Raw genomic sequence first — 26,393 nt, forward strand, 5'->3', positions numbered from 1 at the left:
AGGCTGAAATCTGAATCACTGGGCCAAAATCAAGGGGCAGCAGATCCCACTTCTGCTGATGCTCAAGAGAAAGAGTCCATTCCTAGCTTCTTTCAGCTTCTGGTGGCTACTGGCATTTCCACTCCTTCTCATTCCTTCTCTCTGTCTCTTGTGCACACACTTTTGATTCCTATGATTTCCCTTCTTGTTTTTTGTTTCCAAAATCTGGTCTCATTGTGTACACATCTTAAATACTTTGTGGTTCATATATTGTGGTGGTCTGAATAATGGCCCACCGAATCCCTAGAACTTGTGACTATTACCTTAAATGGAAAAAAGGATCTTTGCAGCACGATTAAGTTAATGCTTTTGAGATGAGAAGATTATACTGAACTATCAGAGTGGGCTCTAAATGCCATCACTGTGCCCTAATAAGGAGGAGGCAGAGGGAGGACACAGAGAGAGGAGGCTGTGTGACCGCAGGGCAGAAATGGGAGTGATGTGGCCACAAGCCAAGAAGTACCACTCCTCACTCCTGTGTCTCAGCTGCCTAGAACTCAGGCATCCGTTCGACAAAGGGTTTAGGTAGAATTTCACTTACATCATTTTTATACAAATCCCTTTCCATTTTCCCATTTCTCACCAGCTGAACAAGAATCTAGTTTGGGCTTCCTTAAATTAGAGAACCTCTGACCTTTTGCATACCCTGACCTCTGGGTACCCACCGTGACTGTGACCATCTGTTGCTAGTTGGTCAAGGGTATGTCTGGGGCATTTTGTTCCTTATCCAACATCCAAAGCTCTGTTTCCACTTTTACATGTAAAAGACCGACTCTCTCATTAAAAGAATAGTTAGACTAGACTAGAACTATGAGCCACTTACAGAAGATACACCTTAAATATAAGGGCACAGAAAAATCACAAGTATAGTAACATCATGGGGAAAAGAACATGCACGCTCCAACCAGAAGAAAGTTGGCTTAGCTGCACTTATATCAGAAAAAATAGTTGTAAGTTTACACGTCTAATAATATAGCTCCAAAAATACGAAGCAAAAATTGACAGAACCGAAAGGAGAAATAGACAAATCTATAATAATAACAGGAAACTTTAATTCAACTATCTGATAGCTAGTAGAACAACCACTCAAATATCAGTAAGGACACAGAAGATGTGAGCAACCATGTCTACAAACTTGACTTAATTGACATACGCAGAATACTGTACCAGTGGCCAGAGGGTATACATCCTCATCAAACGCACAACAGCAAAACAGAACTCATGCTGTTCTGAAAAGCCACTGAAAACATGTTTCAAAGGATACAATTGCTCCAGAGAATGTTCTTTGACTGTGGTGGAATTAAGCTAAAAATCATCAGCAGCAATAACAACAAAAACTAGAAAATGCTCATATACTTGGAAACTAAGCATTTTACTTCTACATCTTGGGTCAAAGAAGAAATCACAATGGAAGCTACAAGATATTTTCAGCTGGATGAACAGTGAAAATAGACATATCAAAATATATGAGATGCAGCTAAAGTCATGTTTAGGAAGAAAATTACAGCTTTAAATCCATATTAGAGTGAAGAAAGGCTGAAAATCAATGATTAAATATCCATCACAAGTAGTTGGAAAAAGAAAGAACAACATAATAAATCCAAAGAAAGTAGAAAGAAAAAATAATAAAGAGAAGGCATTAATACAACGGACAAACATACAATAAGGAAATTTAACAATGACATAATTGGTTCTTTGAACAGATTAATAAAATCAGTAAGTCCTTAGGACACCTGAATAAGAATGAGAATGAGAAGGCACAAATTACCAATACTGAGAATGAAGAGGGAGTGTCATTCCAGACCCTACAGTCATCAAGATAAAAAAAAGAGGCTAATATGAGCAACCTCATGCCCATATTGGAAATATAGATGAAATGGACAAATTCACCATAAAACACAATATACTGAAACCAATACAAGGAGGAACAGAAAATCTGAGCAGTCACATGTCTATTAAATAAGTTTAATCCCACACAAAAAAATCACAGTCCCAGCTGATTCACTGATGATTTCCTCCAAACATTTGAGGAAGAAACAGGACCACTTTTATATAAACTCTTCCAGAGAATGAAAAAGAAGAAATACTTCCTGACTCAAAAACCTGACAAGGAAATTAAAAGAAAGGAAAGTTATGTCCAGACTGCTTGCAAAGATTTAAGTACAAAATCTCAAACTAGCAGAAGAAAATATGACCTATCCAGTTGAAAATAGGAAAGAAAAGAAAACACAGTACATTGAAAACATAAGGCAGAAAGGGCTTAATATATCAGTAACTATTACAGATGTATGTGACCTAAATCACTAATTAAGAGAATGGGACTCACACATTGAATTTAAAAATTTTAATACTGGGGTGCCTGAGTGGCTCAGGCCTGGGTGGCTCAGTCAGTTAAGCATCTGACTCTTGATCTCAGCTCAGGTCTTGATCTCAGGGTCGTGAGTTCAAGCCCCATGTTGGGCTCCACGCTAGGCAAGGAGCCTACTTAAAAAAACTTTTTTTAAATATTATGTACAGAAAGGTAAAAGTAAAAGAATAGGAAAAGATATACAAGACAAATATGCTCTCGAAAAGAAATCTCAATATTGATCAAAATTTATTTTAAACCAAGAAAAAGTCATAAAGGACAAAGAAGGAGATTATATTCTGTTGAAAGTAAAACAAGAAGATATATGCATCGTGAACATACAAACACCTAAAAAACAATGCAGCCTCAAAACCTCTTAAGAAAAAACTTACCAAACCACTGGGAAAAAACTGATCAGCAATTATAATGGGAGATTCTGGCACACTCCTTTCAGAAATGTGTAGATCAAGCAAGCAAGCAAACAAAACCACCGAAACTGAAGATCCAAACATAAGCAATCAGTAAGCTAGGTCTGCTAGGTGCATACGGAACTCCACAATCAATAAATGTGAGGATGCACACTTGGTCAAACATGAAGCCTCATTAAATACTGAGGGATCCATCTTACACAGATTTAACTCATAACTAGCTTACAGTACACTCAGAAAATAATAAAAACGTAAGAATTGGCATTTTAATTTTCTTAATCTTTTCTATTTTTTCTCAATTTTAAAAATATCTGCCCTCTATAAATTATCTTTATTAAATAATCTTTTTTGTGTACTTGGATTTGTTGTTCTTTTCCAATATATTGAGCTGAATACCTACTTTTTAATATGCTCTATTTTTTGATAAATGTGTTTAGTTCTAAATTTCCCTCTAAGTACTGCTCTTCCTGCATCCCACAAACATTGACATATTGTGTTTTTTTATTATTGTTAATTTCCAATTATTTCTTAATTTTTTATAATTTTCTTCTTTTTTTCTTAACACCAAAGTTATTTTTACAGTGTATTATTTTGTTTACAATCCCATCGAGGGGCCTTCCCAGGACTGATGATGACAGTGTGTTGTTACTCGCTGCAGGTATGATCACCCCAACCCTCGGGACAAGAAGCTCCAAAATGAACACAGATCCCTGCTTATCACATGGGCTAAGTAAATTCCATGGGGACCAGACATTTCAATATAACAAATTAAATCACAAAAGACAGAAAAATATAGGTGACTACTTATATGATTTGGGGGTAGGAAAGAGTAAAAGATAATATCAAAGACAAGTAATACAAGGACTAATCAATTCAATGATATAAAATTAAAAAATGTTTGAACATTAAAAAGAGTTAACATAATTAAAGGCCAATAAAAAACTAGGAGAAATATTTGTTTCATAATTGCCAAAGGACTAAATTTATTACAGAAGTAACTCCTACAGAGTAATAAGAAAAAACCCAGAATATCATGATATAAATGGGAAAATGATATGAACAGACAATTCATAGAAGATAAACAAATGATCAATGAATAAATGAAGGTTCAGCTTCCATTGATAATCAAGCAAATGCAATTAAGTGCATCAAGGGACTTTTTTTACTTATCAAATTGGCTAACATTAACTTTTTTTAAAAAAGATTTTATTTGTTTATTTGACACAGAGGGAGAGAGCAGAAGCAGGGGGAGTGGCAGAGGGAGAGGGAGAAGCAGGCTCCCCACTGAGCAGGGAGCCCGATGTGGGACTCGATCCCAGGACCCTGGGACCATGACCTGAGCCGAAGGCAGACGCTTAACTGACTGAGCCACCCAGGCGCCCCCCCCTTTTTTTTAGAGAGAGAGAGAGCAGGGTGGGGCAGAAGGGCAGAGGGAGAGAGAATCTTAAGCAGGCTCCATGCTCATCACAGAATCTGACACAGGGCTCGATCTCATGACCTTGAGATCATGACCTGAGCCGAAATCAAGAGTTGGACGCTTAACTGACTGAGGCACCCAGGTGCCCCTAAATTGGTTAACATTAAAGAAAACTGAAATACATGCTCTTAGCATGGGTGCAAGGTGAAGAGCACTCTATTATACTTCTCATGGAGAATAAACTAGTATAACTTTTTTTTGAAGGCGTCTGGGGAGTATGCATCAAAATCCTTACAATGTGCATATATACTCTGACCCAGAAATTCCTCTTCTAGGAATTCACCCTAAGGAAATAATAAAATGTGGTTTGAGGATATTCATTAAGAAGGCATTTGGGAAATTGTTTAAGTTAGCATATAACATGTATGTAAAACATGTATGTTTAGCTTCATACATAATGCTTCATAGTTTCATACAGATGGAAACATACAGAAATATTTTAGATACATATATATACACACAGTTTAGCACACACACATATCTCCTTGCTCCGTTGGCTGAAAGGGCTTAGGAGCAATGACACCCTTGTAGCAAAGAGCACACTTACCACCCAGATCTTGGCTTCTAATACCAGTCTCCCATGGGAGCAAGCAAGGCACCTTGAGAAATGGCTGATTCTAGGACTGGGACACAGGAGATATGCAAGATGAGCCTGGAGCATCTTGTGCCAGAGTAAGGAAGTGAGACACACACACACACACACACACACACACACACACACACACGAAGGTAAGTCAAAGGGACACAGGATCCAACTGAAAGAGCTCCCAGTGGCCAAAGCTGGAACAATTTAAGAAAGAAAATAAAGTAGTTGGATTATAACCCAAAGTAAAATAAATATTCATGAGTCCACTGATATAATAAGTGAATAAATAATTGGGAGAGAATAGACAGATCGCCTGTGTGGAAGAATTCCAACTAGTTTATATAAATAACGGTCCGTAAGCAGATAGAGCATACCCCCCAACTCTGTAAGTGTGGGCTGTGACTAGTGATTTGCTTTCAAAGGTACAGTACGGAAAAGGGATAAAAGAAGAACTTCACAGCCGGGAACCCTGACAAACACCACCTCGGCCAGGGGACTGAGGCCAACGCCACGGTGACAGGTCACGTTCACAAATGACGCCGTGGGAAGGGCACTTCGCCTCTGTGGTCTTCCTCTCCCCAAAACCCTGACCTCGGTCCAATCACAGGGAAAACATCAGACAGATCCTAACTGAGAAACCCTCTAAGAAACACCCGACCAGCGCTCTCCAGACATGTCAAGGTCATCGACAGCCAGGGAAGTGTGAGAACCGCCGCACTCGGGGGGAGTCTAGGAACACACGACCACTAAGTGTCCTGGGGGTTCTGGATGCAGTCCTGGGACAGAACGTGGGCGTTGGGGAAATACGGAGGAAATCTGAATAATGTATGAACTGTAGCTGATAATCATGTATCAATGTTGGGTGCATTAATTGTGACCGATGTTCTGTATGTAATGTAATGTAAGATATTAGTAATAGGGGGACCTGGGTGTGGGAAATATGGGAACCCTTTGTACTATCTTTGCCACTTTCATGTGCATCTAAAACAAAAAGTTTATTTAAGAAATAAACAATTATTGCAGGTTCCAAAACAGCTTCTACAGTATGACAGAATTTTGAATCATAAGACTATAGCTAAACAGGTGGGGAAGAAGCGGGAGGAAGTCTAGCAGGCTTGTGACTACTTGGTTCCTGTTATTTTTGATATTTGGCATTGAGGCCTTTTTCTAACCAATGAAAATTCTGAAGAAAAATTAGGTCTTAAAAAAACCTCACAGTAAATACAGAAGAACCAGTGACTTTCTTGCCAGCAGTGTGACAGAAGATATCATAAAAGGGCCACACTCCCAATAGCAGTAAAAAAGACCCCAAATACCTGACAATAATTTTGAGAAGAAATGTGCCAGGTCTTCACGAAGGAAGGGACATGAGGTTACGTGGAAGACGAGCCGCGCTCCCGGACAGGAGGTGACACACTGGCAGACGTCAATGCCCCCGTGCTGAGTGTGTGTTAGTGCAGTCTCACCCAAGTACCAGTGGGATTCGGGGGTGAAAACTTTATGAAGTGATTCTAAGTTTCACCTGAAAAACAACCCCAATGAGAATAGTCAAGAAGATGTTAAAGAGGGTGAGCAGTGAGGATATACGCGGAAGGTCAACACTGACACTGATGGAGAAGCAGAGAAGTCAACCCAAGAAAACAGAAAGCCTCAAACAGGCCACAGTACATATGAAAACACAGTCAATAACCTGGCATCTCAAATCTGTGCAGGGTTGGAATTGTTGGGAAAACTATAAAGTTAAGTGTCTACTTTATATCATACACAAAAACAGAGACAAATTAACATAAAACAAGATATTGTGGAGGGATAAACATTTGTATGGAATGGCATGGAAAGCCTGGCGGCAGCCCCGTACTCACAAACCTTACTTTCTGACAGACGGAAAGCCATGGGAACAGTGCAGACATTCCCCGACATTGCACTGGGATCATAGACTTGCCACACTGGAAAGAATCAAATTAGACCTTGTTTTTTACGTATCACAAAATAACAAGATCAGAGCCCAGATGGATTAAAGGCCTAAACATGAACAACAAACAACAGCAAAAAACCAAACCTTAAGTACAATTAAAGAAAACAAAGGCGAATACAGGTTTCCGCAAATAGGAGAGTATTAATGAAAAGACACACACAATACAAACCATAATAAGGAATGAATGATAAAGTAGTCTACATCAGAGTTTTAAAATCCTGTATGATAAAAAGCATCATAAAAAATTCAAGAGACAATTAAAAACCACACACTGGGCATATAAAGGACAAATAGGGTAATACCCAGAATATACAAAGAACCTCTACAAGTCATTAAGAAAAAACAGAAAACTGGGCAGAGGATATAAACAGATAATTTCTAGAAGGGGAAATCGGAATGGCTAATTCATAGAACCTTATTAGTCCTGTAAAATGCAAGTAAAGGCCACCTCACGTTCCACAGAGTAGACCGGCAAAGATGAAGTCTGACCATACTTAGTGATGACACAGATGCAGGGAAACAGTTCCAGCACACAGTGGGGCAGCTGCCCGAGAGGGGACCAGGGGAGAAGTGCAGACCCTGACCCACCATCAAGTTCTTGGAAGCAGAGACACAGCCTGGGCCAGAGACGTACTTCCTGGGGATCTCCAGGCTGGCCGGAAGCCTACTGACCTTCCAGTGGCCGGGCCCACAAGGCAGGCAGAGAAGCAGTTTGGCTTTGGAGAGAGTGAGGTGCAGAGAGGAGGGAGGCCCACACGGGCAGCCAGTCTCGGACGGGGCCTCGGAGCCTGTCAGGCTCAGCGGTACAGAGCCAATAAATCTCCAGCTGAAAAGCTTGGTATTTCTTAGTGTCCTCACAACGAGTGACGAAGACACTCATTTAAGGTATAATTAATCCCCTTAGTGTTTTTTTTCTTTTGTAAAATATACGTAACCTAAAATTTACCATTTTAATCGTGCCCAAGTGTAGAATTTGGTGGCATTGCGTACATTCATGATGCTGCATGATCATCACTATGACTTATTTCCAGAACTCTTTCATCATCCCAAACTCTGTACCCGTATTTCCATTCGTGTTTTAAGTTTAATTACAGAAATTGTTAGGGGGAGTCAATAATTCCTTTTACCCTTTTCTTTGTTGTTGTTTTACTATTGAGATATATTTACATGCCATAAAATTCACCCTTTGAAGGTACAAACTTCAGGGCTTTTTAGTACATTCACACATACTCTGTCAACCATCACTAATTCCAGAACATTCTCATCACTCCAAAAAGAAACCCCATACCTGTTATGTCACTCTCCATTCTCTTCATGTCCCAACTCCTGGCCACTGGTAGTCTACTTTCTGTTTCTATACATTTGCCTGTTCTGGACATTTCACATGTATAAATGGAATCACAGAATATGTGGCCTTTTGCGACTGGCTTCTTTCACTCAGTGTGATGTTTTCAAGGTTCATCCATGTGGTAACAGGTGTCAGTACTTCATTCCTTTCTGTGGCTGAATACTAACGATGCCACCGTATGGCCCACAGTTGGAAAATGAACCAGAGGATTCTCGACAAGATGGATGGCCCAGGAAAAGTGACCTCTACCTCCACCTGTGGGCATGTCCCCAGTGTGGTGTTGTGAAGGGAGGTCTGCCGGCCGACCATCTCCGCTCATTGGGCCGGGGGCTCTGAGCAGGCTGGCATGGCCCCGCTCTGAACTGTGGACAGACGACCGTGAGTCACCAGAGCCCCAGGAAACCCGAGTTCTGCGCCTCCCCGTTCTCCAAAGCCAGCTCTGACGCCGGCCCTCCCACTGCTGAACCTGGTGGCCCCCTTGGTCCCAGCTCGCAGGGACACCCTGGAAGAAGGCAGGGCGTTGTTGCGCATGTCACTCCTGCTGCCTCAGCTCCTCCTCGGGCTCATCATTTCTTCAGCCAAGGTCATCTCTGCGCATCTGCCTTTGGTTTATAATGCTAACTAAAGAAATTCCAGAGTCTGGTCTTAAAAATGCAAGTCTTCATAGTTAAAAAAAGTCTGAGAAATAAATGAAGGAGATGTTCCCTCTGCCTTGCAGCTGTGGAGAAAGAAACATCTTCAAGACCCAATCTGAAAAAATATCCCACGGAGAAGTCCACGTGAACACCCTTCCTGGTTTCCTGTCAGTGTAAACCCTGGGCTGAATATCTTTTCCTATGTCCTCCTTTCGAAACTCTCGAGGGATGCTTGCAGGGCTCCCAGACTTCAGAATCTATGCCATGTCCGGGGGGGGGTCACCCCAACAGTCCCCTGTAATTCTGATCGGTTGTTGTACTTGACATTTGTTTTAATGACGCGAACGCAGGCCACACAAACACAAGTCTCGCCTGCCACATAAGAATGTTACCACGAGCCCTGCCCTCGCCTGGGCAACTTCTGCAGAATGGGGCTAGGTCCAGTTTAGGGGCAGGTAGGAGTGGTCCATCTGACCATACTGCAAGCCAAGCTTTCCACTCCAGCTTCATCAGAATGAAGCCCATGGTTTGGAGTCTGTTCTGATGTCCTTCTCCGTGGGTTTCTGCATGGCATTTCCCATTTCTACCTCCTTGAGTCCCCATGCTGTCCCATGTCCTGAGGGATTGGGCCGTGAAGCGCTGCAGCTTCACCCTGGCAGATCTCAGAGGGTGAGGAGTGCAGTGTTGCTGCTCCTCTTGGGGGAGCTGTGGCCCTGGTTGCATCTGTGACCTTGTAGACTCCGTCTCTGCCTCCAGGAAGACTGCCCAGACCCTGGGACTTGCTCCTCCAAGTGCGCCCACTGGGGCTGGTGCACAGGGCTTTGCCCTGCCACATCTCAGCAAATGGGCTCCTCTTCAGCTGAAACCCCAGTGGAGGCCCTATCAGTAGGAGGCTAAGGAAGAGGAGTGGGGTGCTTACTCCCTAAAGCCCCAAGGGTTAAGGGCCATGGCTCTAGAATCACACACTGGATATGGATCATGGGGCTCAGGCAGCGACTATGTGACCTTGTCCAAGTTACTAACACAACCTCGGCCTCAGTTTATCCAAAAGATGGGGGAATAATCACAGGTTCTTTTTGGTATTAAATGAGATGTCTTTAAAATAATGCAAAAGGCATAACAGTGAGTGCTGTTTTTTTTTTTTTTTTTTAAAGATTTTATTTATTTAATTGACAGAGAGACAGAGAGAGACAGAGAGAGAGGGAACACAAGCAGGGGGAGTGGGAGAGGGAGAAGCAGGCTCCCCGCCAAGCAGGGAGCCTGATGCGGGGCTCGATCCCAGGACCCTGGGATCATGACCTGAGCCGAAGGCAGTTGCCTAACCAACTGAGCCACCCAGGCGCCCCTGAGTGCTGTTTGTTAAAGGGATATAGAAAGAAGAGAAGAAAGAGGGATAGAAGCCTTCTGGGCACAGAAGAGACGACATGCACAGGCCATCAGAACAAAAGCAAGTTCTGCCAACTTTTCTTCCAAATCTCTTTTAGGGCTCCAGAATAAATTATTCATCGCATTAAATGTAGCGAAATCCATTAAAATTTAAGAATACTCTTAATGGAATATTACCCCAGCTCTTCCCTCCTAGTTCTCTCCCTTGTAAGGCACTGTGACTCTGTGCGTTGCTCAAACTCTGGAGCTTGGCTGTGGCTGACCAGAGATGCCGCTGGTGGGGCCAGAGTTTTGTGGCTGACATTCACCCCTTCCCCCGGCCAGTGCCCTCTCTGTATGAAGCTCTAGTCTTCAGCACCTCAGTGGGAAAGCAGCAAAATGACCATGGTCATCAAGCATGCAAATCCACTCTCCTCTGACAAGAAGCAGCAGTGAATAACCCACCTCCCCTGGAGATGATTCTGCTCATCAGTAGGACTTGGCTAACTTGCGGTGCTTATTAATCTGCGCGTATCGCTCCTGTGACGTGTTGGAGAACATGTAACATTAGGAAGCTCTGAGAGCCAATAAAACACTGAATTGTTTAAAAATTGCCAATGCCTGTAGGAATATTGGAAGGAATTAAATATGCCAGAGAACCAAGCAACCTCTTAATAGAAGAGTCTGGAAGATCAAACAATACCACTTAGGAGAAAATGACTGGATGAGAAGAAAGAAAAGAAAAAAATCTCTGAAGCAGAAGTAATGGTGAGAGGAGCCTGTGCTGTGATCAGTCATCACAGCAGAACTTTAGAAGCATTATAAGGAGTCCAGGAAAAAATAATAATGCGTGATAATCAGATGTTTGCAATGCATATATCTTGAAATCAGTGCCATAATATGTATCCTAAAAGACTAATAATATGACATCTTAATTACATATTTATTGAATTTCATTTAAAAATAAATTTTGCTTTGGGAAAAGCAAGGGCTGTTTCAGTGACTGAATAAAATGCATATTCTGTTTCTTTAGTTCTGTCAATTTTTGCTTCAAGCTTTTTAAAGTTCTTTTTTAAAAATTTTTTTAAAAGATTTTATTTATTTAATCAACAGAGAGAGAGAGAGAGAGAGACAGCGAGAGAGGGAACACAAGCAGGGGGAGCAGCAGAGGGAGAGGGAGAAGCAGGCTTCCCGCTGAGCAGGGAGCCCGATGCGGGGCTCGATCCCAGGATCCTGGGACCATGACCTGAACCGAAGGCAGTCATTTAACCAACTGAGCCACCCAGGTGCCCCTAAAGTTCTCTTATTAGGTACATTCAGGTTTAGGATGGCTATACCTTCTCAATGAATTTGTCTTTTATCATCATGAAATGTCTCTTTTTATTTCTAGTAATGCTCTTTGTTGTGCAGTTTAAACTTCCCATCTTGGAATTTTAGTTTTATTTACACCAGTTGCATCTTGTTCTCTGTTCCTCCTTTCTTGAATTCTTTTGGGTGAATCACATATTTTTTATTTTTAAAGACTTTATTTATTCAGTTGAGAGAGAGAGAGAGAGAGCAAGCACAAGTGGGGGGGCAGAGGGAGAAGCAGACTCCCCACTGAGCTGGGAGCCCTACACCGGGCTGGAGCCCCGGATTCTCAGATCAGGACCTGAACTGAAGGCAGATGCTTAACAGTCTGAGCCCCCCAGGCACACCGAATCACTTATTTTTAATACCCCATTTTATCTCCTGTGCTGACTTGTCTAGGTATTGTGTTACAGGTTGCCCTAGAAATTGTAACATGCATCTTCAAGTCGTCATAGTCTGCCTTTAGATACAATTACAGGGAGGCATGGGCAAGTGAGAACCTTGCAATAACATAATTCCACATTCTCCGCCTCCTGCCCATTGTACTTTTTATGTCTTATATATATATATATATATATTAATTTAAATTCAATTAGCCAACACATAGTACATCATTAGTTTCAGATGTAGCGTTCACCAATTCTTCAGTTGCATCTAACACCCAGTGCTCATCACATCACGTGTCCCCACCCCCCACCCTCCTCCCTTCTGTAACCCTCAGTTTCTTTCCCGGAGTTAAGAGTCTCTCATGGTTTGTCTCCTTCTCTGATTTCTTCCCATTCAGTTTTCCCTCCCTTCTCTTCTGCACTGTTTCTTATATTCCACATATGAGTGAATTATCATAAGGTTTCACTCATACGTGGATTATATTTTATTTCTATGCTGTAAACTTAAAAAACTGTTTAAAGTCTTTTCAAGAATTCAAAACCATATATAAGTCGGATATCGAACTATACAAAATATATAAAATGAACAATGTAGAATGAAGCTGAGAATGTTTCTGTATCTGTCTTCACCGTCCCTGGGGTTCTTTACTCCTGCCTGCACCTCCAGGTCCGGTGGCCCCATTCTCTCCAGCCTGGAGAGCTGCTTCTGACATTCCAAGCAGTGCAGGTCTGCTAAGACACGTTCATTCAGATTTCATAAATCTGAAATTATTTTGCCTCCATTTTTGGGAGATAATTTTCTGGATACAGAAATCTAGATGGACTCTTTCAGCACGGCAAGGATGTTATCCCTTCATCCTCTGGTCTCCCCTGTTTCTGGGAAAATTCAGCTGTAATACATACTGTTCTTTGTATATACCGTGTCTTTTTCCCTCTGCAGCTTTCAGGGTTTTCTCTTCTCTTTGGTGTTTGTGAGTTTGACTGTAATGTGCCTAATGTGTGGTTCTCTTTGTGTTTAACTTATTAGGGATTTGTTGAGCCTTCTCCATATGCAGATCGATACCTTTAATCAATTTTGCCAAGTTTGCAGCCATTTTACCTTCAAATTCTCTGTTCTCCTCATGAGATGCCAAATATACACAGGTTAAACCATTATATTGCCTCACATATCTTGGACTCTATGGTTGGTTGGGTGGTTTTCACTTTTTTCCTCTTTTTATTTCATTTGGGACACTTCCTACTGGCCTGTCTTCAAGTTGATGTTTCTTTCCTACACTGGGTTCAGTCTGCTGTGAAGCTATCTGATGGATTCTTGGTTTTGTCATTGTCTTTTCATCTTTTACATTTCTATTTGAGTCCTTTTTATAGTTTCCACATCTCTATTAAAATTAACCATCTCTTAACACATATTGTCTACTTGTTCATTTAGATACTTTGGCATTTTTATAATTAAAAAAAATCTCTTCTGATAGTTCCAACATCTGGGCCATATCTTTGGTTGACTTATATTGATTGCTTACTCTCTTGGTCGTAAGTCACATTTTCTTATTTCTTAGGTCTTAATATGTTAAAAAAAATTATTTGCTAGACATTTTGGATAGTAGAGACTGAAGTAAATATTTACTTCCTAAAAATGACACGTCATTTTTTATGTCAGGTCACTAGAGCTGGGAGCAAAGTGAATTTGATCTGTGGTTGGGCAGGGTCTGGACTTTATTGCAACTTTAGTTTGATTCGGTTCACTATTGAGTTGTAACGTTTTGAAAGTGGGATCAGAAATTTCCCTTCTATGGGGTCTGCAGTCTGAGAACTGGCACAATTGCCAGGATTTCTTGGAGCTTTGCAGTTACACTGTCAGTGTTTCAGACCACAAGAGATCTCTGTGTTACCAACCAGCTGCCAGCTTTTTGGGTTGCTAGGAAGTTCACTTTGCCCTCCAGTCTCACCCAGCTTTCTGCACCATGGGAGAGCGCTCCTGTACCAGAATGCCTGTCAGGGGGCTGTGGATTCTCCCAGCCTTCTGCCGTAACCTAGCCCCTGGTGGCTGAAGGTCCTGGGATGCTGAGGGTTGACTACTTTCAGCTGCCCTGCCTTGCCCTCAGCTTTGATATTTGCCCCTAGACCCTCCATAAAGACTCATGGGAACAAGTTGATAAGTGATGGGATCTGTAGCTGGGCCACTTTAGAATTCTGTCACACCAGCCCACATTTAATTAAGCTTAGCTGGTCTCTTCCTCCCCACTGAAAGACAGAGTCCTCCACTGCTGGCCCTCCACCAGCGATGAGAGAAGCCTTGGATTTCTTCATTTCTGTGATGGGCTCATCACTGTGTGGAGTTCTGTTCACTTAGTTGTATCCTCAGCTCTCTGGTAAATTTAGAAAAACTAATTTTGTAATTTACTTATCTTGGTTTTATTGTTAGGGTTAGCGCAACCCCAGTCTCTTGTGATTTTTTTCTTTACATCTTTTTTTTTTTAATTAACATAGAATGTATTATTTGTTTCAGGGGTACAGGTCTGTTCTTTTTTTACATCTTAACTAGAAATTCATCCTTTAATGTTCTCATGAATTGCAACTTAAAAAACAGCCCCATTAAGATAGCCACGTGTTAGGACATCTAATCCACTATAGGATGAGGTGCGCATCAGAAGAAAGGTGCAGAGGGAGTCATGCTAACTTTCCAGGGGATATGACCTATAAACTTGGCTCCTCCTTCATGTGGCAGTGTGGCCCAGGAACCCAAACCACTAGGCTGCAAGGAGGTTCTTCAGCACTCTTAGTAGTAACCCAACAAAATCCCTCTACGTTGTTCTTGGCCTTCTAGGCATAGAACATCTTAGGCAGTCAAGGAGAGTCAGCCTGGAGTGCCCAGAGCACACATATAATCCTCCACAACACTAGTCTGCTTATTCAGAGATTACTGAAGCCTGGTATAAACTCATTAATGAACAGATAGAATGTGGGATTTAATTTCATCTTTAATGGAGACATACCTAAATTGTGGCAGAACAAATGGTTGCCCTCTTGTTGTGTGGCAAGGGCAGACGAGGCTATGCTCAGAGGCCTACACGAACAAGGGCTGGTTCTTGTTCATGCAGCGCGTCCATCATGGGTCAGCTGAGGTTCTGCCTCATGTGATCCACATCCTGTGATTTAGGGGTGCAGCCCAGCCCGTAACTGGAACAGTGATGGCTGTCATATGGCAGAGGAAGAAGAGAGTCTGGAGAACCCCATGTGACCCAGTGGTGACAAACATCATTTGCATTCATATGCCATTGGCTGAAACAAGTCACATAGCCAAGCCGGAGTCAATGGGTGAGAAAGTACACTCTTCCTCTGGGGAGGAAGACAAAGATTTTTGAATAATAATATATCTGGTCACACATATTTGCTTTCCTCCCCCTTGTCTCGGTGACAGTCCCAAGTCCCATCTGAGCAGGGCATCAGGATTTTGTGATCATCTTCATGTCAGATCCTGATGCGGCTCCTCTTTCTCTGTAGGCCAATGGACTAAAAAGTCCAGGCTTTCCCGGCACCCAGGTGAGGTGTAGCTGTTGGGCGGCACAGGATGACCACAACAAACACACCGGTCTGGAAACGGGAAGAGTGTGAGATGCATGGCAGTCAGTGTCTGCAGCATTCTCATTGGGTAGGTGCTGAGGGGGCCCTTCTCTGGGCATGAAAGAGGGTCCTTGACGAGGCCCTGAATCTGTTCCTCAGGAGTATATTCGTAGTCCATTGCTCTCCATGGCTTTTTATCCATCTCCTAGGATTTCCTTTTCCATTATATTTCTTGGCTACATGTAAGAGGACGGTGAGAAATTTTCTTTCCCTGGGGGATGAGCATATATCCCAGACAGCTTCTTCCCATAGAAAATGTGGGGCCCCAGGGTCTAAGTCTCAAACAATCAATGCCTCTTTTAGTCCAGACTGGTGGTCCTGTGGGAAGTACCACTCTCAGAAACGTAATCAGTTCCATTTGACTTCATTCTGCTCCATGGGCCAACAGACCCATCCATAATTCATTTGGAGATGTATCCTCTCTCTAGACTTTACTGCAGATGACTTGAGTTTATCAGGAGTTTGTGGGAAAGCCACCGCTAGTCTCTTTTCGTCTGGAGCTATGAGGTCTAACTCAGAACTTACAGGTGCCACCTTGAGTCTTTCAGAGACATGAACAGTAGGCATTAAGGCCACACCTTTAATTTGTTAAAGGCGGTGTTTTAATTGGCCTTTGTTGCTCAAAACCCTTTTCAGATTCATCTTTTACTGGCTGGAGATGAGAATCATTTCTATATTCAAGTGCATAAGACTCCAATTTTCTGGAATTTCCATTCCCTTTCATGCCTGCTTGTACACTGGCCAATTCTTTTCTGAGTTTGTTTCTTGCAGTACCTCGTTACATGCAGACCAGACCAACCAGTGCACGTCCCAGTGTCCTGTCGGGGTCCACTCTGCCTAAAGCTTCAGCTCATTAGGGTATTATCTGCCTCACAAATTATCACAAAAGACAATTTCACCAAATGTTATACCATTTACCAAACGCCATCTCCCAGCCTCCAGCAGATGTCTCCTCATCACCTGCCACCCCTCTCTGAAGCCAGGGCCACGTTTTAGGATTCGTTATACAACCTCTTACTTGTGGCACCAAGTCCTATAGATCCTATGTTAGGCCAAGTGATGCTGCTGTGATGAATTACTCCAGAATCTTACTACCCACAGCAAGGATAGTTGATCTTTCATCTTCACTACATTTTGCCCCCAGGCTGGTCTACCATATATAATGCAGGATGACGAAGCGGCGTCGATCAATGTTGCCAGGTATGGTGACAGAGAGAAATCAGGAGGAATCATGTGCAATTTCTTAAGGCCTCAGTTTAGGGGCCACATGTGTCACTTTTGTTTACATTTTGTTAGCCAGAGCCAGTCACAGGCCCAAGTCTGACATCTGCTGGGTAGAGAAGCACCATCTCCCCCAAGAGAGGGGCAGCGGCCCACAACACCATCTACCACACTTGCCTTATGAGAGAATATCTCAGAAAAGCACCCCAGAAGGGCTTAAGCAGAAGAAAAATTGATATATTCTACAGTGAAAATTTCTAAGTTTCACTCTGAAAATGTCGAGTTGAATGCACAGCCAATAAGGAAAAGTTTTTACTTGCATTTGGTAAAACTGTTAACAATTGGGCAAATATGTAAGGATTATCCTGTAGAAAGATGCCCTGTGGCCTGTGTTGGACCTGCAGGGTAGAATGGCTGTCTTCCATGTGCATTTGAAAATGCTGAAGCTGCCGCAGCGGCTCCAAAATCGGTCCTAGCTCTGATGTGACTCTGTGGGCAGGTCCCAGCTCTCAGGGTCTCAGGCTTTCATGGATCAAATCACAGCTTTACAGAGGATTTCTAAGACTTGTTCCATGTCTCCATTTTTATATGTAATCTATGTATCCTTAGAGGTTTTTCAAGGAAATTGTTAGTCTTTCAAAATGTTAAATATTCCAGAATAGAGTATCAACTTTCCCATTTGCTTTTTGAGTTTCAAACAATAAGACATTTGCATGAAACAAAGGTTTTTAAGAGTATACTTGATCTTGTGGCTTTTTACCATGTGCTATTCTAGTCCTCTGGAACATAAAAATCATTTCCACAGCGACTAATTATAGTTTAAGTCACAAGTGTGGGGAATTAGAGGCAACCATCATGCAGATATTAAAAGCTTCTTATCTTTGAAGTTCTCTCAAAAACTAATACAAGCTAATAAGATGCAGAAAAGACATATACAGTATCCAATGTAGACATGAACTTCTCAAGTTGGCTTTTTGGGTGATCAGCTTGACATGAAACTGAAGAGAATTATTTTCTGCCCGATACTTCATACCGTTTTCAAAAATCAATTGGGCATATTTGTGTGGGTCTATTTCTGGCTTCTCTTTTCTGTTCCATTGATCTCTGCCAACACCCCAATCTCTTGATTACCACATATCATAACTTAGTATCAGCTAGTGATTCCTCCCACTTTATTCTTTGTCAAGATTGTTTGAGCTCTTCCAGGGCCTGTGCCTTTCCACATAAATCTACACTAAGCTTACTATGTCTACAGAGCACTTCCTTCAGTTTTACTTGGGCTTCAATTAAGCCCATGGATAAACCTAGGAAGACCGGACACATTTACTATGTTGGGTCTTCCATTCCACGCAGTAGTGTGTCCGTGCTCACTAGGTCCTCTTGGACAGCTTTCACTGGCACGGTGTAATCCAACACATGTGGATCCTGTACATCCTCTGTTAACCAAGTACTTAAGTTCTTCATTCTCTTCGGATACTTTACATATGACTCCATTATCTTTGGAGTGATTTTAAAATGATCTTGTGTTTTTCATTTCGATTTTCTGTATGTTCATTGTCAGTTTATAGAAATGCAATTGGATTTTATGTGTTGATAGTGTGTCTTGTGACCTTGCTGAACCTCCTAGTTCTAGGAGTTAAAAAAAATTCTTTTCTTGTATGTTGAGACTTCTATATAGACAATCACGTCATCTGCAAACAGAGAGTTTTATTTCTTCCTTTCCAATCTGCATACCATTTATGTCTTTTTCTTGCCTTATTCAGTGGTTAGAGCTTCAACATTCAATACTAACAAGTTGTTCCTGATCTTAGAGGGAAAGCATTCAGCCTTCCACCATTAAATGTGCTGTCAGCGGCAGCTCGGTTTTTTGAAGATGCTCTTTATCAAGTTGAGGGAGTTCCTCTCTCTTTCTAACTTCCTGAGAATTTTTATCATGAATGAATGTTGGATTTTGTCAAATGCTTTGTCTGGGTCAACAGATATAATCACATTATTTTTATTCTTTAGCTTTATCACATGTGGATTATATTAATTGATTTTCAAATGTTTAACCAATCTTGAATGCCTGGAATAAATCCCACTTGGGCATGGTGAATAATTATTTTTAGACATTGTTGAATTCAGCTTGCTGATATTTTGTTGAGGATTTTAGCACCTAAGTTTGTGAGCGGTATTAGTCTGCAGTGGGTTTGGGTTTTGTTGTTGTTTGGGTTTTGTAGTTTTTACTCTCTCTGGTTTAAACATCAGGTAATACCAGCTTCACAGAATGAAGTGGGAAGTGTTCGTTTCTCTTCTATTTTCTGGAAGAAGTTACACACAATCGGGTATTAATTCTTCTTTAAATGTTTGGTAAAATACTCCAGGGAAACCATCCAGGCCTGGAGATTTATTTTTCAGAAACTTATAAATTATAAATTCGATTTTTAAAATGATTTTAGGACTATTCAGATTACTTATTTTACTTTAGTTGGGGTTTGGTAGCTTATGGTTTTTAAGAAATTGGTCCGTTTCTCCTAAATGTTGGATTTTTTAGCATGAAGTTGTTTATCGTATTCCTTTATTATCCTTTTGCTGCCTCTGGGATCTATATTAATATCCTCTATTCCATTCCTGATATTGATGATTTGTGTCCTATTTTTATCTTTGTTGGTTTATGAATTTTACTGTTTTTTTTTAAAGAATCCACTTTTGTTTCATTGATCTTCTCTATTGTTTTCCTAGTTTTGATTTTATTGATTTCTGCTCTTATCTTTATTATTTCCTTCTCTGCCCTTGCTTTCCATACCTCTGGAGAGAGGGAAGGGGTGTAACTAAATCTATTACATGCTTTAAAAACTCTGTATTATGTTATATCCTCACTAGAGGGAGAGGGAAAGGAAAGAAAGGACATTAGGAAGGAAGCTGGGTCAGCACTTGTGTTCCACATGCAAAGGAGGGAAAAGAGGCAAAGATAAAGCACAAGTGATGAGCACAGGAAGAGGTGGCATCCTCAGTCATCACAGCATGCGAGTCAGAACCCCAGTGAGACAACACCTCACACCCACCAGGACAGCTGGAACCAACGGAACCAAGCAGACAGATAATAAAAAGTACTGGCGAGAATGTGGATGAATCGGAGCCCCATACGCTGCTTATGAGAGTGTTAAGTGGTGTCGCTATTTTGTTCCTCAAAAAAGTAAATATAGTTGCCATTGAATTGTACATTTTAAAGTGGTTAAGATGGTAAATTTTGTTTTTGTGTCTTACCACAAGAAAAAAAATTAAACACAGAATTACTATATGGCCCAAGCGATTGTTAGGTATCTACCCATTAGAAATGAGAACATGTACCCACACAAATACTTGTATGTGAATGTTCACAGCAGGATTATTCCTAATAGCCAGGTGGAAACCACCCAAATGCTCATCAAATGTGAATGGATAAACAAATGGAAGATTATTTGCTTGTTTAAACCAAAATATATAGAATACGTGATTCCATATAATGCAATCTATTCAGCCATAAAAGGGAACAAAGTACTGATATTAGCTACCACAAGAATGAACCTTAAAAATATTACGTTCAGTGAAAGAAGCCAGACACAGGAAGCCACATGTTGTATGATTCCATTAATGTGAAAAATCCAGAACAGATGAATGTAGAGAGACAGAGAGTAGACTAGCGATTTCCATGGGGAGTGACAGGAATGGGGATGGGGCTTCTCTTTGGAGGGATGGAAATGTTCTGGAATTAGGCAGTGGCAATGGTTGCAAAATTTTGTGATGTATTAAAGACTGCTGAATTGTACACTTTAAGAAGGTGAATTTTATGGTATGTAAATGATATCTCAATTTTAAGAAGAACCAATGGAGCAAACCAAGCAGAAGGGCATCTCCCTGGAGCAGCAGGCCAGCAGAGAGCATGGGACTTGGAGCTGCCCCGGGTCAGTGACAGACCCCCGCAGAGCCTTCGAACTGGGGGTTGCGGGTGGGCAGCGCCTGAGCGTCCTCATGCAGGCTGTGGGCCTCAGAGCCAACCACACCCAGAAGAAAGGTAGTCACTGTCTTAGATGGGAGGAGTTCCAGCCTCCAAATTGGAAGAAGAAAAGCCTAAGTGGGTATAGCGAAAGTTTATTCAAAAAAGCAAGAATGAACCAGCAGTGAGGAAGAACAAGAAGTATAGACTTCTTTTGTACCTAAACAGTAACTAAGGGCTCCAATGGGGTTGAAAATAGGATTTCCCTGAAGGCAACCCTAGACAGTTGTTGTTGTTTTCAGTGTTGCGGGGGGAGGTGAAGTCAACAAGGGAAAATGAACACCACCAGAGTAAAAATGGAAAATAAAGGGAATCCACGTGAGGACTGACACGTAAAGTTGTACTGGTTATGCACTGCACAACTCTAGGAGGTGCCATTCACACTGATGTGTAAATGTATGGCATTACCTAGAGATGTGCAATGCACAGTCCTGATTTCCTGACTTTGGCAACAGAGGATGCTTCCTCTTTTGAGACAGGAATCTCTGAAGCCTGGGAGGAGGGCGTGCAATGACACATCGAGACAAAATGGGAGGGAGTCCAGGGGCTCACGTCTGCGGCCCTCTTCTTTGTCAGTCAAGTGAAAGGTGAGGTTCTCTTTCAAGATTAAGAGAGAAAAGGGGCACCTGGGTGGCTCAGTCGTTAAGTGTCTGCCTTCGGCTCAGGTCACGATCCCGGAGTCCTGGGATCGAGCCCCACGTCGGGCTCCCTGCTCCGCGGGAAGCCTGCTTCTCCCTCTCCCACTCCCCCTGCTTGTGTTCCTGCTCTCACTGTGTCTCTGTCAAATAAATAAATAAAATCTTAAAAAAAAAAGATTAAGGGAGAAGAGTAGACATTTGTGGCAAGTCTAAAAAACATTTGGAGCAGCTGATGAGTAGAGACTAATAAGGGTCCCTCGCGGGTCGGACGACCCAGATTTATGGTGGACTCAACTCACTCACCACTTTATGGCTTCCTGCAGCCCCTTGGGGCTAGGCAATAGGAAAGCAGAGAGTGGGATCACCCAGGGCTGGAAACATGCAACCAGGGAGGGGAGAAGTGAAGGGAGCAGCAAGTCCTACATGGAGCGGCTGATGGAGATCGACGGGGAGGTGGGGGTCCGTCATGCCCTCATTTACCTAGTGGTCATCCAGCAGGCCACGACTGCACGCCCAGGCATGCAGGAGGCACGGAAGGGGAGTCTGGGCTGCATCGCAGGCGGGACTCACAGGAAGGGAACCCGCAGTGCAGGGGAGGAGGGCTGGGGGAGCCGGGGGTGGGAGGGGCCTAGAGTTGGCAGTTGGGGGATGAGGAGCAGCCGGCAGGAGAGGAACACAGACCACAGCTCTGCGAGGTCTCAGTGTGAGATGGGCCCCGCCCAGCAGAGTGGCCAGCATCAGGGGAGGGCCGGGCCCCTGGACAGCGCCTAGGACAAGGAGGGGATGCACAGAGGAGGCCCCGGGCCCGGGGCCGGATGGCAGGCTGCTGGGAGCTGACAGTGGGCCTGATGGCTGCACACCGTCCTGCCATGCCGTCCACACACTGTCCCGCCGCCTAATGCTCTGCTCTGCTGTGGGGTTTGTTGCTTCCCCTGGGGATGCCCGCATAACCCTACACCCACAACCACTCTTTAAAGCCCAGCTCAGTGTCCAGCAGTGTCCTCCCTCCTCTGTCACCTTGACAACAATACTTCTTCCTGATTTTTTCTCAATTCAAATAGATCTTGTGGTGGGGGGCTTCTGGAGAGGAGATGCTTCCTGGCCGACAGGACTGTTTCATTCACAGATGCAGGCTGAGACTCCACACCTCATGGAGCACCGCAGGTACAGGGCCAGGTGGCCCTGCCCTCCGCGAGCTGACATTCCAGCGGGACATGCAGGATGGAGACAATGGAGAGATATGTAGCGGTGGGAGGCAGGTCCTTGAGGGAAGCCGAGGTGTCACACAGTGAGCTGAGGGTGAGTCATGGGGACACTCGGGGAAAGAGCTTCCCGAGCCAGGGGAAGGAAAGGCCTGAGTGAGGCGTGTACCTGGAACACCTGGTGGCTCAGGGGGGCCGAGGTGGAGAGGGGAGGACCGGCACCGTGCTGGATGAGGGGACATGGCCCTGCCCTTGCAGGGCTCACACGCCTTCAGAAAAGACAGTGAATGGGGCGCCTGGGTGGCTCAGTCGTTAAGCATCTGCCTTCAGCTCAGGTCGTGATCCCGGGGTCTTGGGATCGAGCCCCGCATCGGGCTCCCTGCTTCTCCCTCTCCCACTCCCCCTGCTTGTGTTCCCTCTCTCGCTGTGTCTCTCTCTGTCAAATAAATAAATAAAATCTTTAAGAAAGAAAAAAAGAAAAGACAGTGAAGGGCACAGAGAGGGATGTGTAGCGGCCCAAGAACGCAGAGGCCAGCCTTCATGGAGCGCTGCCCCCAGGGTGGCTCCTGAGGGTGAGTGGATATGCCAAGATAAGGTGGGTGGGCGAGGAGGCCCCCAGGAGGGGCAGCCTGGGGGAGAGGCCTGCAGGGGAAGGGACGGCGGCGCCCACAGCTGCTGAAGGAGGGGACGGATAGCAGATGAGGTGCCTCTTCTTCCTCGTAGCAGAACCCTGACTTCGTGCCAGGCAGTGGTGTACCTGGCTCTGGTGGATACTGTGACTGTTCCTCTTTGTTCCAGAGAATGGCTGTTACCAGCCCCCCTTGCAGCTGCACAACCCCGCTCTGGAACAGCAGCGCAAGAGCCGTCTGCAGCAGGGCCCTGGGCAGGACCCCTGTCCCTGGCAAAGGCGGTCTGAGGGGAGAGCCCACTCTGCACAAGAGGCAGCAGGGGTTCCGCAGCCAGGATAAGGAAAAGCTGACCGCCTACGAACACTGATGCACAAGGACAGGTGTTTGAGGACACTGTCAAACTGCCCAACAAAACCCAAGGCTGTCTGCCTCCAGAATTCTCTTTGAGCGCAGGTCACTGTCAGGCAGGGACTGTCCCTGAAGTCTGATGTGCTCCTGGCCCTGATGGGGTGGGGGTGCGGAGAGGAAGCGCCCACACCCAGCCCCGCCGCTCACACACCCGCGTGGAGGGAGCACAGACTCCCACATTGGATCCTTCCAATATCTCTATTACATTCTCTAGCAATGGGCTGTATTTTTGGTGGTGAAGAGCCATCGGTTTTTTCATAATTAGGGAAATCTTGGCATTCTAACTATCTACTTCTCTTTTCAAAAGGATTAACTACTAGAGAAAAATATAATTTCCTTCTTATGAAAACAGCGTTGGAATAACCTCAGGATTTTAAAATCATGTCAGCATTCCTGCAGCTCTGATAATATTGTGAGCTCATGTATCTTACCACTGTGAAGTCAGGGTGGAAAATACATCATTTCTTTCAGATTCCCGGAACAACTTCAAAAGTTCTGGATCCCCAGATAAGTGGGCAAGAATGCGCAATTCAATCTGTGAAAAGTCTGTGAGACAGAATCCACATTAATTCTGAATCTACCAGCAGTGTCCCTCGTCATTGCCGCCCACGCCCCAGCCTCTACCCTCAACCTTCCGTCCCCACCGCAGCATCAAGGACAGCAACCTCCCGCCCATCTGCCAGGGTCCTTCGGCCCCAAGGCCACTGGCCATCCCTGTGTCTGCAAGTCTAAGGGACTTGTCCTGCCTTCCGTCAGGCCAGAGGTGTTCTCTGGGATAGGCCACATGCACTTGTTTGTTCATTCTCTAAATCAGAAGTTTAGAAGGTGCCTACGGAGGTATGCTTGGGATTTGATACTGAACAAAACAGATAAGCCTTTCTTTGTGGAGCCCATGTTCTAGGAGCAGGAGACAATGTGTGTGAGTTATCTGGTACATCAGAAGATGAGAAGTGAACTGGAAAAGACAGATCAAGAAAGGGGGTCCAGGAGGGAGAGGGTGGTCAGGGTACCCCTCCTCAAGACAGAGGAGGCAAAGGAGGGAGCGAGATGTTATCTAGTGAAGAGGTTCCACGCGGGCGTGAGGTGGGACTGGCCTGGGCTGGAGGCCAGCCCATCTGCAGGGAGCGAGGGGGGCAGAGCGCGGAGTGTGATGATGACAGAGAGAGAAAGGAGGGGCAGACTGCGTGGGACCGCGTTGGGGCATCTGGGATCTGGAGGTGAGGGACCCTTGAAGCAGATCTGCTCTTATTTACTGTGCACAAGAAATCAAATCTGTCTTTTGTATAAATATTTGCCTCAGGATTTACTTTAAAGAATGAATTCTGTAAGTACCTTTGAATTATCCACCTTCCAAGTATTTGCACCGTATGGAACATGTAAAGTGAGCCACCATGACAGAGGATGTCTCTCTGGCACCGTCAGCACGTACCTGCTGCCAGGAAGGTGTGGCCCTCGGGCGCAACAAACATGCTCCTCGGGGAGATGGTGAGCATCGTGCCTTCTGTACCTGAAACATTATTTCAAGAGCACTTGGTGAATTTGCTCATAAGCTGATTCATAGCCATTCCACACGCAGAGTTTATTTTAATATCATTCCAAAGTCGAGAGTCCAGATTTCTGACTTTTCTGAATATTTTTACTAATATAATTTAAAAGCAACATGGTACTGATGAGAGTAAAGTAGGCTTTCTGTTGTTAAAATTTTACATTCTGTCTAGAATTCTTGGTGAGGAGCAGCTCAAATGCAGACCCTCGAATGTACTCCAGTAAGAATGTCCTGGCGGCCCCCAGAGCCTCACAGCCTAGAAGACAGGCTTTGGGGAAGCACGGGTCCTGGATGCACAGAATATGTTTTAAAGGGCAGTAGGAGACACCTCCACGGGTCCTGCTTAAGGGTGACTGTGTATTTGAAAAGGACCCGGTCATGCTTCACTGTCTTGCGGTGTCCAAGCAGAGGGCAGGAGCACCCCACCAAGGGTGCAGGAGCTGGAGGGACGGGCCACAGAACCTACTTTGCTCAGATGTGACCTTTTTCTTTTTTAGAAATGTAACTGTCAGCCTTACAGTGGAACAGCTAAGAAGAAAGAACAGTGTTGGTATGCTTTTATAAACATTTCCAGTAGCTTTCAGACTTTAATAAAAGCCAGTCTTTTGTATGTTTGTTTGTTCTTTTTCTCTATTGGGAAGTTGGTGGGGGAGAGGTGGTGGGAAGGGAGCTACTTTCCTTGTATAATTATCATCTCTTTTAACTTGTAAACTGCTAAAAGGGAGGGGCCATATCAGTTTAGCTGTGTTTTATTTTTCAGTGTGTATTTAAATCCTGGTCATGCAAACACAGAGAACTTGAGGAAGGCAAAGAATTTAGTTCTACAGGAAAGCAATTATAAATACTTGTAGGTTTTTTAAAAAATGTTACCCAATACTTCAGCAAAGTAGAGAGAAATGTGTTACCTTTAACATTTTGTGGTTTAGTAATTTGAATTGGGTGCTTGGAGATACCTTGGATATTCTGTTAATAATAAGAGGAGAATAGCTTTAGCTGAAATATCTACTTGTAAATTAATCTGTATCATTTGATGTTATTATGATTTTTTAAAAATTATTTTTAAAGTAAACTCTATGCCCAATGTGGTTCTTGTACTCATGGCCCCAAGATCAAGAGTCGCATGCTCTACTAACTGAGCCAGCTAGGCGCCCCCAAAACTGTACCATTTCAGGGCATT

General features: G+C 43.6%; 1 protein-coding gene across 1 annotated transcript in view; it reads right to left on the reverse strand.

Annotated features, from left to right (window-relative positions):
* Positions 1–26,393, reverse strand: part of POLN (DNA polymerase nu) — a 144,095-nt gene that overhangs the window by 30,675 nt on the left and 87,027 nt on the right. Inside the window, exons 17-19 of the mRNA XM_027598346.2 lie at positions 26,122–26,179; positions 25,100–25,177; positions 24,102–24,216 (exon numbers count right to left, since the gene is read on the reverse strand). Coding sequence (XP_027454147.1) covers positions 24,102–24,216; positions 25,100–25,177; positions 26,122–26,179 — 251 coding nt within the window. The remainder of the gene's footprint in view (positions 1–24,101; positions 24,217–25,099; positions 25,178–26,121; positions 26,180–26,393) is intronic.

The sequence above is a fragment of the Zalophus californianus genome, chromosome 2 (assembly GCF_009762305.2).
Source record: "Zalophus californianus isolate mZalCal1 chromosome 2, mZalCal1.pri.v2, whole genome shotgun sequence".
Classification (NCBI taxonomy): domain Eukaryota; kingdom Metazoa; phylum Chordata; class Mammalia; order Carnivora; family Otariidae; genus Zalophus; species Zalophus californianus.